Here is a 27,679-nt window from a genome sequence, read left to right as displayed (position 1 = left end):
TCCTTTTATATTCAACCTCAAGATTTATATGCTAGCATAGTTTTATTGGCAGCCTTTCTAGTTTTCAACAGTAGTAAATTCTTTGAAGGAAGAATTTCTCAGACTTACATTAAAATTTAAGATTCCTTATATAAATTACTAAATGTACTTCTGTGATACTGATTTGATAAAATCAGATTTATAAAATGATAATCCTGCTGCTATATAAGTGACATTTGAGTTCCAAGGTTTCAGTTAAAATTTATGAGAATAATTTTAATACTTCCGTGCAAGAATCTCTTTCACTTCTCTTTTCAAATGTGAAGTATGATTTTGTATCCTTTTAGCATTTATTAATAGCATCTCATGAAGAAAGAGAGCAAATTCAATGTCTCTTGTTTTGCACATTCGTGTCTCTTCATCTGTTACAGAGAAGATCAATAATGAAGTGAAATTCTATTTGGGGCTAAGATTCTATTGATTTTATACTTCAACTATCTAAACATTGACAGTAGTATTTTAAAAATCACATCTTGAATAGCAGTAATCAAATTAAAGTAGATAAATGTGTGACTATTTTATACTTGAATGAAAAGTTTATTTAAAAAGTGGAAGGGTATACATACTGTACAAGCCAAACTATAATATAAGGATGCTTGAATTATATAATTTTCTAGACTTTTAATAACATTTCTATATTGATGTTGAGTAATATCACAAATTCTAAGCCAAATAACTGTGGAAATCTCTCAAATTATTCTGTTAGTCAATAAGATTGAATGCTTGAATGATTTTGATTTAGAATATATTGAGTCAGTAAGTAGTTAAGCTAGAATTGAATCAAATTCTGCCTGATGTCAAAACCCAGCTTTTTTTTCCACCAACATGCTGTAGGAATGTTACTCATACCCTTTTTTCTTCTGTCCTTAACATCTGTTATCCAAAGGTAGTAACTGACTGAATGATTGTAGAGATCAGAATTCACTAAATACAAGGTTATTTCTCAACATCCTTGTTACTCTGAACTTCCTTATCTCTTGGTTTGCTTTCTACCTGTATAAATTGCCAAAACATATGGGCTTTGGAATTCCATAAACAGGAGTTGAAATTCTGGCTTTCCGTTTGATCTTTTCCGGAATAGTTAACTTATCTGAACCTCAGAAACTTAAAAGTTTCAGTGATGGTAGCTGTCTTAATTTTTTTGTGAAATAGAATTTACTAATAAGTATAAAGAACCTAGCACAGTGCCTGGCAAATAAGAAATCAGTTAAAGTCTGTTTCTTGTAATAGTGCTAGACCGTAAGAGTCCTGGTTTCTTTGCTCATACTTGTGGATTTGATGAGTACTTGTTCATACTAAGTACGGATAATCTTTGAATAAGGTAGTACTTTTGCTTTGTTCCTTGAATATTTGTACTTGTTTTCAGGAAATACAAGCTGTAATGAAAAATTATAACCTTCTAATAGAATAAAATATAAATTTTATTTCACTGAAAATTGTGTTGCCGTTATATGTTATTGCTTAAAGATAATAAACCTTGTTGGGAAATAAAGTATTTTTAATATTAGATTTGGGTTAACCAAATTCTTTATTTCTTTTCTGTCATTTAGTTCAAGTTGTGTGTGCAAAGTCATCACAGGAAATTTAAATTCTTTTTCTGTGATTATGTATATTATGAATTGTTAAGCAGCAGTTATACAGAATTGATATGCCATCGACTTTCAATTCTTTCAAAACTTTGTGTTTTGCTTTTATCTTAGGACTAGACCTTATCTATTTAAAGGAGATCATAAATTTCCCACAAACAAAGAGAACTTACCAGTGGTGATTCTCTATGCCGAAATGGGTACTAGAACATTTAGTGCATTTCACAAAGTATTGTCTGCAAAAGCTCAAAATGAGGAAATTCTGTATGTTCTTCGCCATTATATTCAGGTATGTGCTTGTTTTTTCCAAGGTTACTTTTGGCTGTAGAAAAAAACAATTATTATGATAATTTTCTTACTAGATTTAAATAGTAATTTTCACCAGAATAGTTATCTTGTTTTAACTTAACAAATATGACTTTCATGTGGGAAAATATGTTGGGATTCTGTCTCTTTTGGGGGTATGATGTCTATAACTCTTTGCCTTATATCTGGCACAAATTTAAAACTTGGATAAAAAACAAAAACATACTTCAATAATGTGTATAATATTTGCTAAGAATTTGCAATGAAGAAATCTAATTTACTCAGTATACTGATAATATATACAGTATTAGATCAAAGTACAAAGCATGATGTTGGAGTACTGTTAACTCTTTCTTTTGAGACCTGACTACTTTTCATTCAGGCATCTGGTATGTGCTGTATTGTTCCCCATTCTGTTAGCTTCCCATTGCTATGACACTATCACATTTTTCTGTTTTAATGATTTCATAGCACTTATTACTATATCTCAAGTTTATTTAACACTTTCAGCACACATACATGCACACACACACACACACACGTGCGTATGAATATAATGACCATTAGTGGAAGGACTTCGCTTTTTTACTACTGTCTTCCCAACATGGAGTACTTTAATTTGCATTTCCCAAATTATTAAGATTTATATACTAATATCTAATGTAATTAAAACCTTACGAATATATTTGTAAATTGCCTGTCCATAGCCTTTGCCTATTTTTGAATTGGATTCTTTTTTTTTCTCATTGGTTTTTAGGTGTTTTTAATATATTTTGAATACTAATCTTCCATACTTTGCAGCATCTTCTCCTAATGCATTTCTGGTCTGGTATTTTTTTAAAAATTGTTTATGACATCTTTTACAAATATTACTTGTGATATAGTCAGATTTACTCAACTTTACCTTAATGATTTCCTTTATTGATGTTATAAGGACATTCTCTTGTAAGAGCTGAAGTTCTATTTTTTGTTTTGGTTTTTAATCCATCTGGAATTTATTTGAATATACTATGGGGTGGAGATATAATTCTGTTTTTTTCCATATGGAAAATTATTGGTCTTCACATACTTCATTGAACAGTCAAGTCTTTATTCTACTCCATCATATGCCAAATTTTTATATAGACATGTATGTATTTTTAGACTTTCCATTCTGTTGCAGTGATATGTATGTCTATTCTACACAAATATAACATTTTTATTGGTGTAGTTTAAAATATATTTTGATATCTGGTAGTACAGCTCTGCTTCTTAGTTTTTGTTTTTCTAAATACCTTGACTGTTCTTGCATGATATGTAGCCATGTTAATTTTAGAATTAGTTGGCCAGGTTCCATGAAACATGTTGTTGGGATTTCATATGGGAATGAATTGGACCTTTCTGATTAATTTTGAAGAGACTTTTTCTTCATATATATTGAGCTTTGCCTTCTATGAACATATTTTTATTTCACAATCTAGTCAGATGTCTTTTTGAAAAGTATCATCTGTGATGTACAATGTTGGTTTTCAACAATCACACAGTCATCTGTCAGTCACCTTAGTACCATCACATTCACATACAGATTCTTGTAGGAACATATGTTTTCAATTTACTTGGATAAATGCCTGGAAGTTCTATTGCTGAGTTGTATGGTAAGTCAATGTTTAACTTCATAATAAACTATAGCAAACTGTCTCTCAAAGTGACTGTACAATTTTTCATTCCCCTTAGCCAGGAAAGATAATTTCGCTGCTCTAAATCCTAACCACCATTTGTTAATGTCAGTTTTTTTATTATAGCTGTTCTAGGTACACAGTGGTATCTCACTGTGGTTTTAATTTGCATTTCTCTAATGACTAATGAAGTTGTCTGACTTTTCATAAGTTTCTTTTTGGTGAACTTTTTTTGTTGAGTTTTCAGAGTTCTTTATATGTTCTAGATATAAGTCCTTTATGAGATACATGATTTACAAACATATTCTATGAGTTTGTGAATTACCTTGTCATTCTCTTAATGTGTTTTGCAGAGGAAGAGTTTTTAATTTTGATTAAGTCCAGTTCATCATCTTTTTTATAGATTATATTTTTCATATTATACCTAAAAACTCATCACCAGTCTCAAGGTCATGCAGATTTTATTCTAGGCATTTTATAGTTTTATGTTTACACATAGGTTTATGATCCATTTGAGTTAAGGTTTGTACAACTTGTGAGATAGATGTTGAGATTTATTTTTCTGCATATGGATATCCAGTTGTTTCAACATTTGTTTAAAAGACTATCTTTCTCCATTGAGTTTCGTTTATCCACTTGTAAAATATAAATGACCCTATTTGTATGGGTCTATTTCTGGCTTTGCTTTTCTGTGCTATTGATCTATCTGTCTCTCCTAACATCAATACTACACTGCTTGATTACTCTAGCTTTATAGCCTTGAGATCAGGTTGTGTTAGTCTTCCAGCTTTGTTACTCTTTTTCAGAATTGTTTTAGCTAATCTAATTCCTTTGTCTCTTCCTGTGAACTTTCAAATCAGCTTGTCTGTATCTACAAAAAAATCTTGCTGGCATTTTGATTGAGATTACAATCAACATATAAATTAAATTTGTGAGAGAACATCTTAAAAATATTCAGTCTTCCAGTTGATGAAAATTATATTTCTTGATTTATTTAGACAGCCTTTGATTTCTTTCATCAGTGTTTTTCTTCTTTTTCAACCTACATGCCATTTATCTTTTTTAACCTTAATGATTAGGACTTCTAGTCAATGTTGAATGGGGAGTGGTGAGGGATGATATCCTTGCCTTTTTCCTGATTTGGGGAGAAAGCGTTTGGTCCTCCACTGTTAACTATTATATTAGAGGCAGGGTTTATTTTTAATTTTTTAAGTTCTGGGATACATGTGCAGGATGTGCAGGTTTGTTACATAGGCAAATGTGTGCCGTGGTGGTTTGCTGCACCTATCAACCTATCACCTAGGAATTAAGCCCAGCATGCACTGTGTAGTATTTTACGGTGCATGTGTACCACATTTTCTTTATCCAGTTTACTGTTGATGGGCATTCAGGTTGATTTCCATGTCTTTGCTTTGTGAAAAGTGTTGCAGTGAACATATGCATGCATGTGTGTTTATGGTGGAGCAATTTATATTCTTTTGGGTATATACCCAGTAATGGGATTGCTGGGTCGAATGGTAGTTCTATTTCAGGTTCTTTGAGGATTGCCATACTACTTTAAATGAACAGGTTTACAGTACCACTGGCAGTGTATGTGCATTCACTATTTTCTGCAGCCTCACCAGAATCTGTTATTTTTTGACTTTTTAATAGTAGCCATTCTGACTGATACAAGGTGGTATCTCATTGCGGTTTTGATTTGCATTTCTCTAATGATTAGTAATATTGAGCATATTTTCATATGCTTTTTGGCCACAGCATATGTCTTCTTTTGAAAAGTGTTCATGTCCTTTACTCACTTTACTTATTTATTTATTTATTTATTTTAGACAGAGTGTTGCTCTTTCACCAGGCTGGAGTGCAGTGGCGTGATCTCAGCTCACTGCAACCTCTGCCTCCTGGGTTCAAGCAATTCTCCTGCCTCAGCCTCCCAAGTAGCTGGGATTATGGGCATCCACCAACATACCCAGCTGCTTTTTGTATTTTTAGTGGAGACGAGATTTCACCATTTTGATCAGGATGGTCTCAATCTCTTGACCTCATGATCCACCCACCTCAGCCTCCCAAAGTGCTGGGATTATAGGCGTGAGCCACTGCGCCCAGCCTTTGTTCACTTTTTAATGAGGCCATTTATTTTTTGCTTGTAAATTTAAGTTCCTTGTAGATTGTGGATTTTAAACCTTTGTCAGATACATAGTTTGCAAATATTTTCTCCCATTATGTAGGTTGCCTGTTTACTCTGTTGATAATTTCTTTTGCTGTGCAGAAGCTCTTTAGTTTAATTAGGTCCCCTTTGTCAATTTTTGTTTTTGTTGCAATTGCTTTTGGTGTCTTCGTCATGAAATCTTTGTCAGGGACCATGTCCAGAATGGTATTTCCTAGTTTATCTTCTGAGGGTTTTTATAGTTTTATGCTTTACATCAAGTCTTTAATCCATTTTGAGTTGATTTTTTATATGGCATAATGAAGGAGTCCAGTTTCAGTCTTCTGCATATGGCTAGCCAGTTTTCCCAGCACCATTTATTGAACAGGGAGTTCTTTCCCCCTTGCTTGCTTTTGTCAGCTTTGTCAGAGATCAGATGGCTGCAGGTGTGCAACATTATTTCTGGGCTCTCTATTCTGTTCTATTGCTCTACATGTCTGTTTTTATGCCAGTACCATGGTGTTTTGGTTACTGTAACCTTCAGCTTTGTTCTTTTGGCTTAGGTTTACCTATTTGGGCTCATTTTTGTTCCATATGAAATTTAAAATAGCTTTCTTTAATTCTGTGAAGAATGTCTTTGGTAGTTTGATGGGAGTAGCCTTGAATCTGTAAATTGTTTTGACAGTGTGACTATTTTAACAATATTGATTCTTCCAATCCGTGAGCCTGGAATGTTTTTCCATTTGTTTGTGTCATCTCTGATTTCCTTGAGCAGTGTTTTGTATTAATAATTCTCATTGTAGAGATTCACCTCCCTGGTTGGTTGTGGTCATTATTATTTTATTTTTGTGGCAATTGTAAATGGGATTACATTCCTGATTTGGCTGTCAGTTTGGATGTTGTTTCTGTATAAAAATGCTAGTGATTTTTGTACATTGATTTTGTATCCTGAAACTTTGCTGAAGTTGTTTATCAGATCAAGGAGCTTTTGTGCAGACTATGGGATTGTCTAGATACAGAATCATCTTGTCTGCAAACAGGTATAGTTTGTTTGCTTCCTCTTTTCCTATTTGGATGCCTTTTATTTCTTTCTGTTGCCTGGTTGCTCTGGCCAGGACTTTCAGGACTATGTTGAATAGGAGTGGTAATAAAGGGTATGTTTAAATCCCTTATGTATTCTGATTATTAATTGCTTGTCAGATGGATATTTGTTAAATATTTTCTCCTATTCTGTGGATTGACGCTTCACTGTGTTGATTATTTACTTTGCTGTATAGAAGATTTTTAGCTTGATGTTAACTCCACTTGTCTATTTTAATTGTGTTGCCTGTGCGTTTGAAGTCTCACACAGAAAAGTTTTGCCCAGACCGATGTCCTGGAGCATTTCTCCAATATTTTCCTCTAGTCATTTCATAGTTTTGGGTCTTATATTTAAGTCTTTAATCTATTTTGATTTGATATTTGTGTATGGTGAGAGATAGTGGTCTGGTTTCATTCTTCATTATGGTTGTTCAGTTTTCATATTGAAAAGACTGTCCTTTCCCCAGTGAATGATTTTGGCATGTTTGTCGAAAATGAGTTGGTTCCAAATGAGTTGCTTCCAGTTGTGTAGATTTACATCTGGGTTCTCTATTCTGTTACGTTGGTGCCTTTGTCTGAATACGAATTCTTCTAATCCATGAACATGGAATATCTTTCCGTTTTTTTGGTGTTCTCTTCGATTCCTTTCATCAGTGTTGTAGTTTTCTTTGTATTAATATAGGTCTTTCACTTCTTTGGTTAAATTAATTTCTAGATATTTCATATTTGTAACTATTGTAACATTTTCAGAATGTTGTTTGCTGTTGGTGTATATAAATAGTAGTGAATTTTGTGTATTGATTTTATATCTTGCAACTTTGCTGAATTCATTTATCGGTTGAAACAGTTTTTTGGTGGAGTCTTTAGGTTTTTCTAATATAAGATCATATTGTTTGCAAACAAGGGTAATTTGACTTCTTCCTTTCCAATTTGGATGCTCTTTATTTATTTCTCTTAACTTATTACCCTGCCTAAGGCTTCTAGTATTATGTTGAATAAAAATAGTGAAAGGGGGCATTCTTGTCTTGTTCCAGATCTTTGAGGGATGGCTTTCAATTATTCACTGTTTCCATATGATTTTAGCTGTGGATTTGTCATATATGGCCTTAATTATTTTGAGTATGTTCCCTCTATACCTAGTTTGTTGTGGGGGGTTGGGGCTTGTCAGAAAGAGATATTGAATTTCATCAAATGCCTTTTCAGCATGTATTTAAATTATATGGTTTTTGTGTTCTTGGTTCTTTTAATATGGTTTTATTGATTTGTGTATGTTGATTTGTGTATATTGAACTATCCTCTATCCCTGGGATGAATCTCACTTGATCATGGTGCATGATCTTTTTAAGGTGTTGCTGAATTCATTTTGCTAATATGTTGTTGAGGATTTTTACATCTGTGTTTATTGGTGATATTGGCATATAGTTTTTTTTTTTCGTTGTATCCTTGTCTTGTTTTGGTATCAAGGTAATGCTGGCCTTCTAGAATGAATTTGGAGGTGTTCTCTCCTCTTCAAGTTACAGAGCAGAATTAGAGTTTCCAAGACTGGGGACGGCAGTCCTGCCTTTCCTCTTTGTCTTTGTCCTCAGGCATATTTCTCCCTTTAGGCACTCATGATGTTTCCCATGGGTTGAGGCAGGGACAGGTCTCCTTGCAGAGATCCCCACAATAGTGGGGAAGCTGATGTTGACCTGAATCTCATTTTTTCTAGTGTAGAAACCTAGGAGTCAGGGAAATTTTTCATGTAGTTGTGCTGGGCAGATTGTGGGGAGAGGCATCATAGATATGGAAGTCCAACTTTCTTACTGTCTGCTCAGAGTTTTTTCACTTCTCTGGAAAAGCTCTAGAAACTGTCTCATACTCATTTGAGTTCTGGGATATTGCTAGTGACTATCTTGCCACTGTATATTTGTTTGTTTTCTATGGTTGGGAGCGAAACCTGCTTGCTTCACTGTCATTTTGGAACCTATGGACCCGAGATCCATGCATTATTTAGAAGTGTTACAAATATTTGGTGACATTCCACTTTTTGTTGTTGTTATTGTTATTGATTTCTAGTTTACTTTTGTTATAGTCTGAGATTATACTTTGTATAATTTTTTTAAATGTGTTAAGTTTTGTTTTATGGCTCAGAATATTTATTTTCATGGATGTTCCATGTTCACTTGAAAGGAATGAGTATTCTGTTGTTGGATAGAATGTTTTCTAAACATTAATTAGGTAATGTTGGCTCATAGATTATCTATATCCTTATTGACTTTCTGCTTATTTGTTCTATCAGTTGCCTTAAGAGGAATGCTAATATCTCCAGCTATGAATGTAGACTTGCCTGTGTTTCCTTTTAGATCTGTCAGTTTTGTCTCATATGTTTCAAAGTTTTGTATTAATGCTTACATATTAGCATTGTATGTCATTATAGAATTGAGCCCTTTATCATTATGTAATTTACCTCTTTGTTTGAGAAGTATCTCTCTCTGTTGCCCAGAATGGAGTGCTGTGGTACGATCATAGTTCACTGCTGCCTTGAACTCTTGGGCTCAAGTGATCCTCCCACTTTAGCCTCCCAAGAAGTTAGGACCACAGGTACGCACCACCACACCCAGCTTTTTAATTTTTGTAGAGACAAGGTCTTGCTATGTTGCCCTGGCTGGTCTCAAACTCCTGGCCTCAAGTGATCCTTTCACTTTGGCCTCCCAGAGTGTTGGGATTACTGGCATGAGCCACCATACCCAGCCTAATTTACCATTTTGTCTCTGGTATTATTTTCTGTTCTGAAGTTTATTTTGTGTGCAATTAATATATCTATTCCTACTTTGTTTTGATTAATGTTTGCATGATACGTTTTTGTCTTTTTTTTTTGTTTTAACTTTTAACCTATCTATATCTTTTTATGTAGGTGGGTTTTTATAGGCAGCATATAATTGGATCTTGCTTTTTTATCCTAATCTGACAATCTCTACTTTTAACCCATGAGTTAGGACATTCATATTTAAAGTGATTTGATATTGTTGGTTTAACAATCTGTCACCTTGCTGTTTCTGTTGATTCCATTTGTGCTTTATTTCTGTGTAATATGTCTTTCTCTAGCTGTCTGTATTTTCTCTTTGTCTTTGGTTTCAGGCATTTGAATATGAGATTTGTAGGTATTTATCCTGTTAGATGTTCTCCAAGTTTTTTGAATGTGTAGATGGGTGTCGTTCACTGATTTTGGAAAATTCTTGACCGATGTTTTTCATTGATCATTGCCACTCCTATTTCCACTCTCTTCCTCCTTTTGGGATTCTGATTATGTCTACGTTACAATGTGTGGTACTGTCCCACAGCTCCTCTGCTCAGTTTCTTCTTCTTGTTTGCTTTTTGGATTTTTTCCTTTCTTTCTCTACTACTTTTTCTTCTTAAATTCAATTTGAATAATTTCTATTGACCTGCCTTGTACTTAACCAAATTTTTTTTTGTTTGTTTGTTTGAGACAGAGTCTCGCTCTGTCACCCAGGCTTGAGTCTAGTGATGCGATCTCAGCTCACTGCAGTCTCCGCCTCCTGGGTTCAAGCGATTCTCTTGCCTCAGCCCCCAAGTAGCTGGGATTACAGGCACACACCACCATACCCGGCTAGTTTTTGTATTTTTAGTAGAGACATGTTTTCTCCATGTTGGTCAGGCTGGTCTCAAACTCCTGACCTCAGGCGATCCATCGCCTCAGACTCCGATAGTTCTGGGATTACAGGTGTGAGCCACTGCGCTCAGCCAGTCAATTCTTTCTTTGGCTATATCAGATTTACCTGTGACTCTCTTGAAGGCCTTCTTTATTTCTGTTACTGTGCTCTTAATTTCTATCATTGCCATTTGGCTCCTTCTTACAGTTTTAATATGTGTGATGAATTTGCCTCTCTGATCATTCATATGTTCTACTTTTTTCATTAGAGCATTTAACATGTTAATCATTATTTTAAATACCCTCCTGAAAGTTTCAACCTCTTTTTTACATCTGATTTTGAAATTGTTGATTTGTCTCTTCAGGCTTTTGTTCAGTTGACTTTTTGGATATCTTGTGATTTTTGTTGTTGATGAAAGCTGAACATTTTGTGTAGGAGCCTTGACCCTGTCTTTAGTGTAGGCCATGCCTTTCATGTCTGCAGGATTGAGCTGTTCTGGTCAGGAGTTGGGTTGGGTTTCACGTTTGTGGTCCACTTGACTTTAGGTCTCCCACTTAGATTTGGATCTTCCCTTTGCACAGCTCCCCAGAGAGAATGTGTTTCTTACAGCTTTCCCACCTCTATTTCAGTGTTATCTTTGCTCAACCCTTGTTAGATTGGCCTTGAGGTGAAGGTGAGGGGACAGGTAAGGAAGGGGATATTCTCTGATGTTCTAATTAAGTTTCTTTTCTAGGCAAACTGTAAATTTGGGCCTCCAGGTTTCTGATCCTCTCTCAGAATGTGGGGCCTGGCAGGTATTCCTGTCCCTCCTTCAGGCTAAGGCTTTCATCTATTCCATTTCTGTCTGCAGTGGGCTTCCACCAGTGCACTATATAGCTACAATTTTGTCGCCCTTGCCTGTGAAGATTAAGGCTTTGGTTTTGTAGGGGAGATAGGTCTGAAGTGGATTTCAGCAGTGATTTTCTTTCCTCTCTCCCTGTCAGCATTAGAGTAGAAGCTTTCTCAGGACCTCCCCCAGTCTTCCCTGTGCTAGAGGGTTTCAGCCTTGCTATGTCTGGAGCTGCCAGCTTCACACTCTCATCTTAGCCTACATTTAGCCTTTAGCAAGCTATATAGATTTCTAGCTAAATTTCTTTACCAGCTTCACTAGCATTTGGTGGTATCTGTCCTAGGTATTCAAATGTTCACCTTCCCATAGGCGCCTTTTTCTTCTGTTATCATTCTCATTCCATCTGCTTTATTTTTTCTTCAGAAAATTTTCTAATACAAAAGCCTAAAAATAATAAACATTTTTGTATATACTACCCAGAATTGGCAGCTAACATTTTATCTTTTCTTCAAGTTTATTTTTTAATTAATAAAACTTTAAAAATAAAGTTGAAGGTTATTTTGTTTTCCGTTGTCAGTCTCATTCGCTACCCCAACACCAATTGGAGTGTTCTTTTAAATAATAAAGTGTTCTCACTCCTAGAGATCTTGCTTCATTAGATCTGGCATATTGGTTGGGAATATATAGCATATGCTTCTGAGACCCTCTGATATCTGTCCACTGAAGAAGGAGAAAGATGAGACATTTTAGTTCCAAGAGAGAGGAGGTCATAACTAGGTGGCTCTTAATAAGGATGTAAAGCTTATAAAATTATTTTTCCTTATTTTGAAATATACAATAAATTATTAACTATAGTCTCTCGATTGTGCTGCTAAACACTAGATGTTATTCTTCCTAACTATATTTTTATACCTATTAGCCATCCCCTCTGAATCCCCACATCTCCACTACTTTTTCCGTCTTCTGGTAACCATCATTCTAGTCTCTGTCTCCATGACTTCAATGGAATGTTCCTAACACAAATAAATGATAAAATGTTTGAGGTGATAGATATCCCAAATACCCTGATTTGATCATTACATTTTGTATGTTTGTATCAAATTATAACATATACCCCATAAATATATGCAGCTTTTCTGTATCCATAATAATTAAAAATAAAAAATTAAAAAAAAATTTTTTTTCCTAGAGTTGCTTTGATTCCATAGCTTTGCTGCTTACATGGGGAATCCAAAATTTAAGTTTCTTAGAGCTGATTGAAGCTACCTTATAACTTCTCAAAGCAGTAATATATGACTGCAGAGGATGAAAAACTCTAAGTTACTACTATTTTTGAAGAAACTAGGTATTCTTTGAATTAGAAATTTGTTAGGGGAATCTGTCATCTCTTCCTTCTTTCTTTCCTGCATGCACATTTATTAGATGCTATGTCTGTGTCTGCACTGCTTTGTAACAAATCTTCTCAAAATTTAGTGGCTTAAGGCAGTATTGACTTACCATTTCTCTTTATTCTGTAGGTTGACAGTTGGGGCACTTTTTCTGCTGGTATTGTTCATACTGTGGGGGTCATTCAGTACTAGATTAGAGCTTGAGGATTCGAGTTATTCTGACAGACCTGTATAGCAGTTCAGGCTGATAACTGGAGTTTCTTGGTTCTTTTCTACATGGCCTTTCATCTTCCAAGAGTTAGACTATGATTCTTCGTATCATAATGGCTTAGGGTTCCAGAAAGAAAAGAGTAGAACTTGCAATATCTCTTAAGCCCTATGCCCAAGAACTCATACGATGATACTTCTGCCACGTTATATTAGTCTAAGCAAGTCACAAGGCTAGCCAGATTCAAAAGAATGGAAAAATAGACTCAGTTTCCTGGTGAGAAGTGGCAAGGTCACATTGCAAATGAGTCTGGACATGGGAAGGAGTTATTCACTTGTGGCCTTTTTAATAATCTTCCACAAATGCCTATAAGTTGGGCACCATGCTTAGTTCTAGTGATAGAAGATAAGTAGCTTATTTCAGTATCTTAATTTTGTTTTATATATTTGATAATTTGTGATGCAAGTTCACTTTGCACTGGTATTAATCCCATGGGAGGACTGTAAAACACCTTGCCAATACTGTGTACCAGTATCAATCCACTGGCATGAGTGTGGTGAGACAGAACACTCACACAACAAGTTTAGGGAAGCAATTTTATTGCCCACAGATACGCAGCAAGTGACAGTAGACACCTAAGGATTCATGGCAAGCTCATCCCCCAAAGCTTAGGATAGCTGCCCAGGAGGATGGAATCTCACGTGCACATCCTTCATGTTGCACCACAGCTGAGGAACTCTGAAAGCCTGCTCTGCCCTGGGTTTTATACCTAGGAGCAACTTGATGAGCTGTGCTGAAGCATTGCAAGACATCCTGTTCTAGGAGCAATAGGAACAGATCTTGGCCTTACTGGCAATTCCTTCATATTTCTTGCATTTCCAGCACATCATTCTACAGTTATTCTGAGATTTACAAGTGAGAAAGCGAGGAAGAGCTGGGTTGCCAAGATCTTTCGGGGACTTGGCCTACAATAACATCATATAAAATGTATTTTTTTCCCCTCAATGTTCTTCACATTCTCAATTTTAATTGTTCATTGTATAATTTTGAGTGAGTTATTGCTATTTAGTAGAAGTGGAAAATCTTCAATATTCTTGAGTGTGTTGGCATATAGATATTTGCATAATCTACATAAAGATTGTGTAAAGTGAGATATAAAGTGTGGGTGTGTGTACAATTCGTAAATGATTACGTATTTAAGTCATTAATTTCATAAATATTTGGATGCCTCTGTGCCAGGCATTGGTTCATGTAGCAGTGAATAAGAGAGAAACATTCCTTTTTCTCAGAAAACTTCAATTTTTGCGGCAAGAGATGTAAAACAGATTTATGTTAGTGAAGAAAGTGTTTTCAGAAAAACAAATATAGAAGAAGAGGATAGAGAGTCATGGGTCTAAAGTGTGCACTCAAAACATTTTACATTGTCTAATTATCTTGTACCAATAATTCTCAATTTTTCCCAACTGAGTTTGCTAGAAGGATGGATACATTCCCATCAATAACAGTAGCACCTTAAGGCTATGATTCTCTATCAGGTAAGGCAGAGATGACAGGCAAATGAGAATAGGAGTGGGAGTGGGAGATACAAGTACAGTTTACCCTTAAGCTTGTGTGAGTTAGAGATACTGCCCCCTCATGTTGTTAAAAAATATATGTATAACTTTGGACTCCACTAAAACTTAAGTACTAATAGCCTACTGTTGACTGGATGCCTTACTGATAAACAGTCAATTAACACATATTTTTCATGTCACATGTATTATATTCTGTATTTCTTACAACGGAGTAAGCTAGATAAGTAATGTTATTAAGAAAGTCATAAGGAAGAGAAAATATATTTTTCATTAAATAGAAGTGGATCATCATAAAGGTCTTTATCCTCATAGTCATGTTGAGTAGGCTGAGGAGGAAATGGAAGAGGAGAGGCTGGACTTGCTGTTTCAGGTGGCAAGGTGGGAGGAAATCTATGTATAAGTAAACCTGTGCAATTTAAGCCCTTGTTGTTGTTAATTGTCTATGTTTGTCTTTTTTAAATGTTCTCCCAAGTGATTCTAACGTGCTCCTGGGGAGCTATGCCCATCTGTTGAGAATCTATCTCAAGTTATTCTTTAGAGAATGTGACCATTAAGTATGCTTCTGTGAAATCATATTAACTATCAAATTATAGCCTTATATTTAATGAATGACATCTTTTATGTTCAAAATAGCTATAATGTAAATCTAGTGAACATGTAATTCTAATAAAAATAGACATATTTATGCTACATTTTTAACATATGCCTTTTTGTGGGGGAAAAAACAAATAGAAAAACAAAGATTTTTTTTAACCTGTTGAATTGGTAGTTTGGTTTGCAAATCCAAACTTACTAAACTACAAAACTACAATTCAAATTTTATATCAACACATTTTCAAATGAGGAAAGTAAGTATGAATTTAGGAAACATTTTTATTACTGAGGAGCTAGTAACTTTCCAGAACTAATAATGGAAATTCACTGTATGAAATTGCATTTCTTTTATGAACTGTAACAAGATATGTGGCCTCATAGTTTCGATTCACTTAGCCACCAACTGATTGGTCTTTTGACTAGAAATTCAAAATATAGTTTTAAATTGAGCTGTTATGAAACTGAAAAAGCTAAACAAATTTTCAACTTTGTCAGATTACTGTAATTATAAATAACCCAATTTCTACATGCTATCTTTCATATAATGTGGGCCTGACAAATTAGCAAATTAAATTTTAGTGTGTGCAGCAATGTTAAGTACTTGTCTGAATATCTGAAGCTAACTTTTACATATTCTTACTTGCAAATAGAACAGGCCAAAGAACAGTCACTCTGCCATATGCGTATCATTAAGGCTTGGTAGAAAGTTTCGGGAGGAAAGAAGAGAATACAAAGAATAACGCATTACTAAAGTTCTCCTTCCCTCCAATCTCTACCTTTTCCTCTATCATGCAAAACTGTCCCTGTGCAAACCTGAATTAAGCAAAGACACATGGCATCTTCCAGGGAGTTTGCTGAGCTCTAGGTTAAAGTGGTTTTCTAACCCCTTGAGATACGCCAAATGATAATGGTTGCAGTACCGCCAACAAGAATTTCAGTCTGGAAGCTGGAACAACTTTAAAACTATTCTGTGTATTCATCCAGGTTACTTCCTTTTGAATAAAATATGGTGACTTCTCTTGCCTGATGAGGTAATCTCTAGGCGTACATTTAATATTTGCCCTCTAGAAATAATAAAATTAAAGGTACTAAAATTCTGATCATAAACATTTCAGACAACTCCGTTTTAGTGAACTGTAACCCCTTATTGCAAGAGCAGATATTAGTTTGTGGCATTTGGTATATTTTAATCATTGAAAAAGAAAGAAAACTTTAATCCAGTATTTCACGACGCTAACTTTTTTTTGTCTCCTTTGCCACTACTTCCCAGTATTTGCTTTTGGCAGCACTCTAGTTGTCCTACATCTAGACAACCAGCAAGTGAAGAGCATTTTCAGTTTAGCAAATCTTTTGGGGGTCCCCAGAAAGGAGAACAGTTTTATTGAAACTTGTCTGTAATTGGTCCTCTGTTAATTAACTCATTGAAGACATGGTATAACAGAAAAAGATCAGATACTTTTTATTTTAATTGTAAAAATTAAAAAGTAATTGAACCAGTAGTCATGACAGAGTTTTTACAGAGTAGTCGTTAACCAAATTCTAGTTCCTTGATAGACTAGAGACAGTGTAAACAACCACCAAATTTTTCACAGTGATTAGAAACCTTCAATATTAGTAATTTACCCTTATGTCCAAATACATCATGGTACTGACTTTAAAACAAGATGTTTGACTAACTGCTTTCTCTTTTTATAAAATAAATGTGTTTGAACAGAAACCAAGCTCACGGAAAATGTACTTATCTGGGTATGGTGTGGAGCTAGCAATTAAGAGTACAGAATACACAGCATTGGATGATACCCAAGTTACAAGTAAGTTCTCTATCTCATACTTGAGTAGAATGAAAAGTTGGAGGCTTTTACATACTTTAGTTTTTTAAAAATTTAATGAGTATAATCCTACATATGTTCATTTGAGGCTAGAGATGGGGTGGACATGTTCTTCATTAAAATTTGGAATTTTAAGCTGAAAGAAATGTATTTAATATTATTGGTTATCAAAATTTCTTTTAAAATATGAAATTGTATGTTATTTTGCTTATACCCGATGGGTTCCCAACCATTTCAGCACCATATAACAATTGATAGTATATGTAAGGTACACTGTGGCAGTAGATAAGGCTGATTATTGCTAGAGGTGAGTGGCATAGGCATTTGGGTCTCGCCCATGTAAGGAAGTTTTGTCTGAAATGTTTATTTGTAATGAAATTAGGATGGCAGTTTGTTTTTTCTTTCCTGAAGCAGGATGAGAGAGGCCTATGAATTGTTTAGATGAGGTAGATTCATTAGATTTGTGATCTACCAGCCAGTATCTATCTGTATTCTGTGAACTAAATGCATACTCTAGATGAAGAGACTCTGGAGACTTCAATAAACTAAACGAGTTCTCGGAACACTTATGGAAGTCTTTTATTACCTGGTTCATGTCAGATTTATTTATGCCTGATTCTTGGTTAAGAGTTTTACGTTTATTCTTTTATATGCACTCAGATGAGACTCCTGCTTCAACTTTATTTTTTCATAGAGAGGCCCTGCCTTGATCACAGACTTCTCTCTGGCTCCTCCTACTGAATGTGCTTCAAATAAAGATCTATATTACTGTAATTTAAATATTTTTGGTTAAAGAGTTACTGAAAAAGTGTAGTAAAAATAACTCTGATTTTATGTATTTCTGTATAGCTTGTGTATAGTTTTACAATGCTTTATAATTTACTCTCTTGTAATCATCATAGTAATTTAAGGCATTTTTAGTTATTCTTGCACTTATAGAATTTTCTTTAAAAAGTCACATGTGTATCATCTGTATTATTATGTACTGCATTCTGTCATCAACCTTTTACACACACTTGGAATATGTCTTTGTCAATTCTAGTTGCCACTCCTTAGAGCAGTTCTCTTTTTTTCTCTTTGTATACATGTGTCAGACCTTTAACTAGCCATCTCTCTGATCTTTGGTCTTCAGTGCCCTCAATCTCAGCACCCCTCAAAATAGATTAATCAATCTGATCTCCACGGTACTTTCCAAATGAACTTTTGATGTTGAAAATCTGTGATTCCACTGGTTAAATCCTTTGGTGGCTCCCTATAACCTCTCTCAAAAATTCAGAACATAGCAAACAAAGCTTTTCACAGTCTGATTGCTTTCTGCCTTTTTACTGTCCTTCAGCCCTCTCTCAATTTGTGTCCTCTTGCCTGAGACACTAAACTACTTACTATTTAGAATAATTTTCTGTTCCCTGGATGTTTTTATGCATGGGCTCCATGGGAAGTCTTTACGACCTCTCCTGCATTCATCCCTTAGCATATGCTATTCCTTCTGCCTACCACTGTCTTCGCTTCTTTCATTTCCTCTAAAGACTTCACATCTTTTTCTTTTTTTTTCCATAAGATGGAATCATTGCTCTGCCGCCCAGGCTGGAGTGCAGTGGTGCAATCTCAGCTCACTGCAACCTCTGCCTCCTGGATTGAATCAATTCTCTTGTCTCAGCCTCCCGAGTACCTGGGATTACAGGCACCTGCCACCACACCTGGCTAATTTTTGTATTTTTAATAGAGACGGGGTTTCACCATGTTGGCCAGGCTGGTCTTTAACTCCTGACCTTGTGATTCACCCACCTCAGCCTCTCAAAGTGCTGGGATTACAGGCATGAGCCACCACACCCGGCCAGGCTTCGTATCTTTTAAGATTCAAATATATCAGTCCGTGCCTCTGAGACGGCTGCCTATCTTGCCGCTCTATTAGAGAATGCGCTTCTTTTTTCTATATCCCATATCTTTCTTTGCCTTCTTTTAGAAAAGTTCATGGTCTGTATCTTTTGTGTGTCTGTTGTTCTTGGTGTCTGTTGTTCTTGGTGTCTATCCTGTCATAGACACCTCATAGCAGTCAATAAATGTTTGCCCAATGAATGAATGAACAAACAAGAGGAAAAGGATGACTAGATGAAAGTACCCAGGGTACTCTGATAGAGAGCCACCCCACACACTGTAAGAGGTCACAGTCCTTGTAATCCTAAAGTACCTGTCACATATTCCACCAACCAGACTGTACAGTATAATTATTTGGTATGTAAGAGAAAAGGGAAATGACTACAAAATATTATATCTTTATTCTTTGAGTCCATGAGTTTTGGTGTCTTTCTAAATATTCCTTGATTAAAGGTGTTGGAAATATGCAGGAACTTATATTTAAACTTAGAGTTTGGACCTCCTGCCTCACTTAAAAGCTAAACCCAGCATTTGTTACAGGCCTTTTGGCTTATTTCTGATTATAAAATAGAACTTGACTATTAACTAATCTATAAAGCACTTTATTATAGTTGCTAAGTATTTAATCAAGCATGTTCAAAAAGACAGCTCACACTCAGGAATGTTAGCCTGTACATATGCATATATATGTATTAATCTGGTTCATGAAGGCAAAACAAGGTAAAACAAATAGAATTTCATTTCATTGTGAGTTTTTGTTTTTGTTTTTTTTAAAGAGACAGAGTCTTACTCTCACCCAGACTGGAGTGCAGTGATGTGATCTCGGTCCACTGCAACCTCCACCTCCCGGGCTCAAGCCATTCTCCTGTCTCCCAGGTAGTTGGGACTGCAGGTGCATGCCATCACACCTGGCTAATTTTTGTATTTTTAGTAGAGACAAGGTTTCACCATGTTGGTCAGGCTGGCCTCGAACTCGTAACCTGAAATGATTTGCCCACCTCGGCCTCCCAGAGTGCTGGGATTACAGGTGTGAGCTGCCACACCAGGCCAAGTTCTTCTAATTTTTCATTACATGTTCTTTTCCCAGTCTGAAAATATTTTTGTTTTATTTTGGTTTTGTTTCCAAAATGTAGCTGTGACTAATACTACTGTAGAGGATGAGACTGAAGCAAATGAAGTTCAAGGATTTCTCTTTGGGAAACTAAAGTAAGTCTGAATGGAAATTAAATTGGTATTATACCCATTTGTTTTTAAGGAATTAATTTGATATACTGTTTTGCCATATGTTTCACCTTTCTTTTATGTAGAAAGTACAAACACACACACACACACACACACAATTGTTTTTATTTATTACAGAAGTAACACATGGCTAATGTCAAAAAGCTACGGAAAGCAAAAAAGCACATTTAAAAATAATGACTAATTTCACAGCTAAAGAGATAACTCATAATGTTTTGATGTACAGTATGTTTTTCCAGTCTGAATATTTTTATAGCAACAAACGCATACACAGCATATTGTTTTGCACAGTAGAACTATAGCATATAGCTGTTTTTTTCACATCTTGTGGATAGTTCATTTATTGAAACAGTCCCATAGAACAGGACTTTAAATTATTTCCCTACTTTTTCATTTAATTTTTTTTGTGTACCAGTTTGTGTGCATTGCAGATTTTCTTTAGCACAAATTTCAGGAAAATAGTTGATAAATTATATGTACTTGAAATTTTTGATTCATACATGTAAACTACCCTCATAAAATTGTACTAACATGTACACTTACCCGAGGATGTGAAATGTGTTCATTTCCCAGAACTTTAATAACCAATCATACTATTTTTAAAAATCTTTTTCAGTTTAAGAAGTGAAATGGTGTTTCTTTTTTTTTTTTTTTTAAAAAGGTGCATATAATTTACTGGGCTGAACCAGTTTTATAATTCATCTCCAAGAAAGTCAACTATTGGCAGTTTATTACTGCAAGGATTAACTTTTTTTCATGTTTATTGGCTTTGGAATTTCTTCTTGGGAAAATTGCTTGTTCTTGACTTGTGCTTATTTGTTCTTGCTGTGTTTATATCTTTTTACTAATTATAACAGCTCTATAAAAAATTCTAAAACCTTTGCCATATATTGAATTACTTACTGTTGAAGTTTATTTTCATATTAATCTTAAAAATGGAAATTTTTTCATTAGATGAAACTGTTATGTTTACATTGAGAGTGGGATTTTATTTCTGAAACTCTGGTAGTGTCTGTGGGATAACTTGAAAATTCGAAATTTAAGACTTTTGATACTTATGGTTGGTCACTGTTAAATATGCATGTTTTTCTCCTTTTACCCAGAGTAAGTTATTTGTCCCATAAATAAAGTTCATTTTATAGAATGGCTAAACCTCAAAGACATGAAACAACAAACATAAGGCAACAAACAAATTGTTAAATATTTATTAGCCTTGTAGCATTTTTTGATCGTGTTCTTCATTTAACACTATATGGTGCTATCAGCATCCAAATTATGATTTCCCATATTTGAAAGTAGTAATTTTCTTTATTCTAACACAGCTGCCATGAAAGTTGAGTAAATAATTGGTATAGTACATACTTATTTAGGAAGTTTCTAAATTTGGAGAGAATAAATAATGTAATTTAGTAATAAAGTAGTTTTAACAATTCATGGCATATAATAAACATTAATGTGTTAAACATGAATAAAATAAATGAAAATTATAAAGTTATTATTTGTTAAAATAGTTTCACAAAATGCTGCCAAGAAAAAAATACTGCCTAAATTGAATTTCTTTTGAGGAAAAAAATTAAGTAAATCATTATTTTTTAAAATAAATATTGTAGTAATAATGTTAGCTAATATATACTATTTTTAAACTCAGTGTTATTTTTACTGTTTTTTAATAAATTAACTTGGCAAGCTGTGGTGAATAATTCTCTTTATTGCTTTATTTTTAAGGCAGTTTTAATACATCTGACATTCATAAAGTGTGAGATATTTAAAATCACTTTTCATATGATACATTTGACTTAGTGTGCTTAGAGAAACAGGAGTTGATAAAGTTCTGACAGAAAACTAAAAACTTTATAGAATCTAGAACTTTACTGATCTAATGGGTTATGAAAATCATTGATAATATTGGGTCTTTAGCTTGCACAAATATATAGCCCAAAAGAAGAGAAAACATTTATTAGTTGAAATTTCTGTAATACAGATTACCATTTCATATACACATGTAAGTAACCTTTCAAAAATTAAAGTTATACCCCCCCCTTTTTTTTCCTGCCACGCTGATTGAAGACAAGGAATAGGATGGTGAGTGCTCTCTGAATACTTGTGAATGGGGATGGCTGTAATTTCATGTACATTTTCCCTTATTTACAAGTGAAAGTTTATGATTTCTTTATCCAGGCAAAATTAATTAAAGACATATTTTTATTAATACCTTTAGTTCTTGTTTAGTATTACAGTCATTTATGAAGGACTTTCAGGTTGGTTCTCCTGGTGATGAGTAGATAACTATATACAGTAAGGGTAAGATTTTTGGAGACTATGCTAATTTATATGGATAACTGTGTTACATTTTTAAAGTATGTTGGCCAAGCAGTATACTAGTGGCCTTAAAATGTTAATATGTCTTATAAAATGGGTTTATTCTAAGTAAGATATTTATTTAGCAACAAACAATACATTTTTATCCCATTTTCAGCTATCTCAACATCTTGGAATTTATAGTTCTTTTCTCTTTTGAATATAACTTTTTATGGGATTAAATTGCATTTTCTCCAAAAGATCACGTGGAACACTGGGCTATTTTTATTTGTATTTTATTTTATTTCAACTTCTATTTTAGACTTAAGGCGTACACGTGCAAGTTTGTTACATGGATATGTTATGTGATGCTGAGGTTAGGGTTATGAATGATCCCATCACCCAGGTAGTGAGCATAGTACCCAACAGGTACTATGCCCTTGCCATCTCCCCGCTCTAATAGTCCCCAGTGTCTATTATTCCCATCTTTATGTCCATGTATACCCAATGCTTAGTTCTCACTTATAAGTGAGAACATTGGGTATTTGTTTTTCTGTTCCTGTGTTAATTCACTTAGGATAATGGCCTACAGCTGCATTCATGTTGCTGCAAAGGGCAGGATTTTCCATGGTGGTATATGTATCACATTGTCTTTATCCAATTTGCCATTGATGGCACCTGGGTTGATTCCATGTCTTTGTTATTGTGAGTAAGTGCTATGATGAACATAGGAGTGCATGTGTCTTTTCGTCAGAATGATTTATTTTCCTTTGGGTGCATACCCAGTAATGAGATTACTGGGTTGAGTGGTAGTTTGAAATTCTTTGAGAAATCTCCAAACTGCTTTTCACAGTGGCTGATCTAATTTACATTCCCACCAACAGTGTATAAGCATTCCCTTTTCTCTTCAGCCTTGCCAGCATCTGTTACTTTTTGACTTTTTGATAATAGCCATTCTGACTGGTTTGAGAGGGTATCTCATTGTGGTTTTGACTTACATTTCTCTGATTAGTGATGTTGAGCATTTTTTCATGTTTCTTGGCTGCTTCTATGTTTTCTTGTGGGAAGTGTCTGTTCATGTCTTTTGCCTAGGAAACCCTAAAGACTACCATAAGGCTCCTAGAACTGATAAACAACTTCTGTAAGTTTCAGGATACAAAATCAGTGTACAAAAATCAGTAGCATTAGTAAAAGCCAATAATGTTCAAGGTGAGAGCCAAATCAAGCAGGCAATCCCATTTACAATAGCCACACACACGCACAAAGTATATAGAATACATCTAACCAAGGAGGTGAACCATCTCCACAGGGAGAACTACAAAACACTGCTGAAAGAAATCATAGATGATACAAACAAATGGAAAAACATTCCATGCTCGTGGATTGGAAGAATGAATGTTGTTAAAATGGCCATACTGCCAATCTACAGATTCAATGCTGTTCCTGTCAAACTACTAATGTCATTTTTACAGAATTAGAAGAATCTATTCTAAAATTCATATGGCTATTCATTTTTAAAAGGAAATAGTTCTTCCATAGTGACTCAGTGATTGCTCATTTCAAAGCAAAAATCGTTTGGTTTGAGGTACTTTATGAGTAATACATGTGTTGCCTAAATTATATAAAGAATTTTAGCAGTGAAAGTTACTAAGATGATGATTAAATATTGGTATAGTAGCTCTTATAAACTTATAATCGTATAACTTAAAATGTTGAAAAAGGAAATGTTTAATTCATAGTGAACTTCTTTAAGAAAGAAATGCCGTTGTACTTTTACTATCTTGGCAATTTTGATTTGTTTTCAAAACATGATCCCACATTGTAGTAAACCTGTAAGATATTGACACTGTACTATATATATTTATTCATAACTATAAGATTACCATATTTATGTATATTCTATATTTTTTTATTTGACTTTTCAAAGTCTTCTTGTCTATTGAATATTGAAAATATTTGTTTTCAATGAGACGCCATCTCATGCCAGTTAGAATGGCAATCATTAAAAAGTCAGGAAACAACAGATGCTGGAGAGGATGTGAAGAAATAGGAACGCTTTTACACTGTTGGTGGGAGTGTAAATTAGTTCAACCATTGTGGAAGACAGTGTGGCAATTCCTCAAGGATCTAGAACCAGAAATACCATTTGACCCAGTGATCCCATTACTGGTGTATACCCGAAGGATTATAAATCATTTTACTATAAAAACACATGCACATGTATGTTGATTGCAGCATTATTCACAATAGCAAAGACTTCGAGCCAACCCAAGTGCCCATCAATGATAGACTGGATAAAGAAAATGTGGCACATATACACCATAGAATACTGTGCATCCATAGAAAAGGATAAGTTCATGTCCTTTGCAGGGACATGGTTGAAGCTAGAAGTCATCATTCTCAGCAAACTAACATAGGAACAGAAAACCAAACACCACATGTTCTCACTTAAAAGTGGGAGTTGAACAATGAGAACACATGGACATATGGAGGGGAACATCACACACCGGGGCCTGTCAGGCGGTGGGAAGCTAGGGGAGGAATAGCATTAGGAGAAATACGTAACGTAGCTGATGGGTCGATGGGTGCAGCAAACCACCACGGCACGTGTATACCTATGTAACAAACCTCCACGTTCTGCACATGTATCCCAGAACTTAAAGTATGATTAAAAAAAAAAAGGAAAATAATGTATAAGTTGTACTGACAGTAAAGTTTTTTTTTTTAATTGTATATCTCCATTTAAATCTGAAGTGGCACCATATCTTGATTTCATGAGTGATAGAGGAAAGAAGATTACAGTTTAGATTGTATGTACAGCAAAATACCATTCTACTATATCATTTTTTATCTCTCTCTAAAAGATGCCTAGAGATGTTTAACAATGGGTAAAATTATCTTATTTTAGTTTTTTATAAGAATCAAAGATGGAACTTTTCAGAAATAAACTCTGTATGAGGCATTTTTGTCTTTCCTTATAAAGTAGTTTTTATTTTCAATTATAAAAGCAAGGCTTGCAATTTATAAAATGTTAAACAAAAAGTATGTAATATGAAACCGTAAGTCTGCCCTCATCCTTGCATCGCTTACAGTTGACACTAACAATTGAGAATATGTTTCTCCAGATTTTGTTTTGTTTCATATATTTAATAAAAGAGACCTGTATATCTTCCTCATTATTTTTAAGTTCTATGAATATAGCTGTATCACAATTTATGATTATCTTAATGATGAATGATTCCTTTATGTCTAATTACTTGGAATTATTTCAAAAATATGCTGTTTGTATAATGGTTTGTGATAGGTGATGCTATTTAACGTCATTTAATATTTTGATGCAGAGAAATATATTCAGATCTTAGAGATAATCTGACAGCATTCCAAAAATACTTGATTGAGAGTAACAAGCAAATGATGCCTTTGAAAGTCTGGGAACTACAAGGTATAGCATTTTGAGATACTTTAATTTTGTTAAATAAGCTTTTATATATCACATGAAACAGATTATTTTTTGGACAGTATGAATGACTAGTGATGTGAATAATATAAATTATGATTTTTTGTGGCAGTACCTATTAGATCATCTATCAAGCAAGCTATATTTCTATGTTTGCAAGACTTAAAATTATATGAAGTGAGGTTATTTGATGTTATTTCAAAAGTATATACCGATTTACAGGTTAGTCTGAAGTATTAAATCACATTTTTGGAGACTATAACTGATTAAAAATCCTAACTCATAGGTAAGGAGAAAATGAAACTCAATCTTAGTTTTCTTCTCTTTGAAATTTAGATCCTCTTAAGACTATTGCATGTTTAATTGATAAATTTTTAATGGAAACATCAAATGGAGGACATGCAGTTTTACAAAGTTAGGAACAACTTCTGTGCTGAAAACCTACAAGCACATATTTTGTGAACAAAATTCGATTTGATTTGGTTTGGGCTTTTAAGTCCTTTTCAATTTGTCATTTTTCTTCTTTATTTGTAATGATTTAGTAGGTCATGGGGACATGTCTTCTTTCTGCATCATTTAACTTTTATCATCTTTTATCAACTTTTTAAAATACAACAGCTTAATAAGCTGTTTTGTTAAATAAGCTTTTATATCTCAGATGATATAGATTATGGACATAGTGATGTAAATAATGACATTACTAAAATAATACTATTCATACTAATACATTCACATACTATTCAATTTGCCCTTTTAAATTCTACCATTCAGTAGTTTTTAGCATATTTTTAGAATGCCACCACTCTTAGCACAGTTGATTTTAGCAAATTCTCATCATCCCCAAAAGAAATTAACATCCTCATTAGCGGTCACTCCTCATTTCCCAACTCCTCAGTTGTAGGCAACCACCAATGTACTTTCTGTTTTTAAAATAACAACTAAAAGGATATTTACAGGCCACTCTCACCAGTATAACTTACTTATAACATACAAATAATATTTTATATTTCATCTGGATTATAGTTTGCAGGGTCCTTTCATATAAACTATCTTATTTAAGTGCCAGTTACCACACAGCTAATAAGTGAAGATTTTGGTCCAAGTTAAATTCTTTATACTGTACCATATGGTATCTAGGTAAACTTTATATACACTTAACAGAATATTGAATATTACATTTTAAAATTATAGCAGAATGTGCAAGACCCAATCTATTAAGTTTTATAACTTCTGCTATTCTTTACCTACCTAATACAAATGTTCTGTCAACTAAGCCCTATACCATTAGAAAATCAATATATCAATGGAAAAAATCATTCAGCAGAATGAGATTCAAGACCATTGTTATGATAGATTTACTGTAAAGAATCTACCTTTTTGAACTGATAGAATCTATTCTCCCTGGACCCTTCTGGTGTACAGTTTCCTATTTAATGTCTCATCTAGACCTCATGCTTGGACCTCCTTTTATTATACCACAGCCCTTGTGACTGTTCTTCCACTTGACATCATGATAACACTAAACTGAGGCAGTACGTTCAAATTCATTCTCAATAAGGTTACTGAGATAATCTTTCTAAAATGAAAATCTGATTTTGGCGTTGTGTCAAATCAGCCAGCCTTTATCACTTGTACATCCCTAATCGAATAATGGTCTTACATTAGTCCCCACAGGAAAATGTTGGCACACACAAACTAAAAAAGTTTAATAAAGGGACTTTTTACAGAGACAGGCCTGATTGAGGGAAACCAACAAGGAATGGATTCTTCTATTCCAGTATTAGCAACTAGAGGGAAACATTTTCTACCCCTAAGCTTGAGGGAGCAAGAGGAGGGAGTGGTTACCAAAACCTGGAGAGTGTGTGGAGATAGCTGCTTGATACAGCAGTAGTCCCCCAAGGGACTGCCCTCTGTGACTCAAGAAGG

General features: G+C 34.3%; 1 protein-coding gene across 1 annotated transcript in view; it reads left to right on the top strand.

Annotated features, from left to right (window-relative positions):
* LOC105532484 (UDP-glucose:glycoprotein glucosyltransferase 2-like) overlaps window positions 1-27,679 on the top strand; it is a gene marked incomplete at its 3' end in the record, with an annotated part of 82,765 nt that overhangs the window by 32,503 nt on the left and 22,583 nt on the right. Inside the window, exons 5-8 of the mRNA XM_011970667.1 lie at window positions 1,740-1,914; window positions 16,767-16,863; window positions 19,890-19,962; window positions 25,638-25,738. Coding sequence (XP_011826057.1) covers window positions 1,740-1,914; window positions 16,767-16,863; window positions 19,890-19,962; window positions 25,638-25,738 — 446 coding nt within the window. The remainder of the gene's footprint in view (window positions 1-1,739; window positions 1,915-16,766; window positions 16,864-19,889; window positions 19,963-25,637; window positions 25,739-27,679) is intronic.

This window comes from Mandrillus leucophaeus, unplaced genomic scaffold, assembly GCF_000951045.1.
Source record: "Mandrillus leucophaeus isolate KB7577 unplaced genomic scaffold, Mleu.le_1.0 Scaffold960, whole genome shotgun sequence".
Taxonomy (NCBI): Eukaryota; Metazoa; Chordata; class Mammalia; order Primates; family Cercopithecidae; genus Mandrillus; species Mandrillus leucophaeus.
This window is presented reverse-complemented; position numbering and strand designations above follow the sequence as displayed.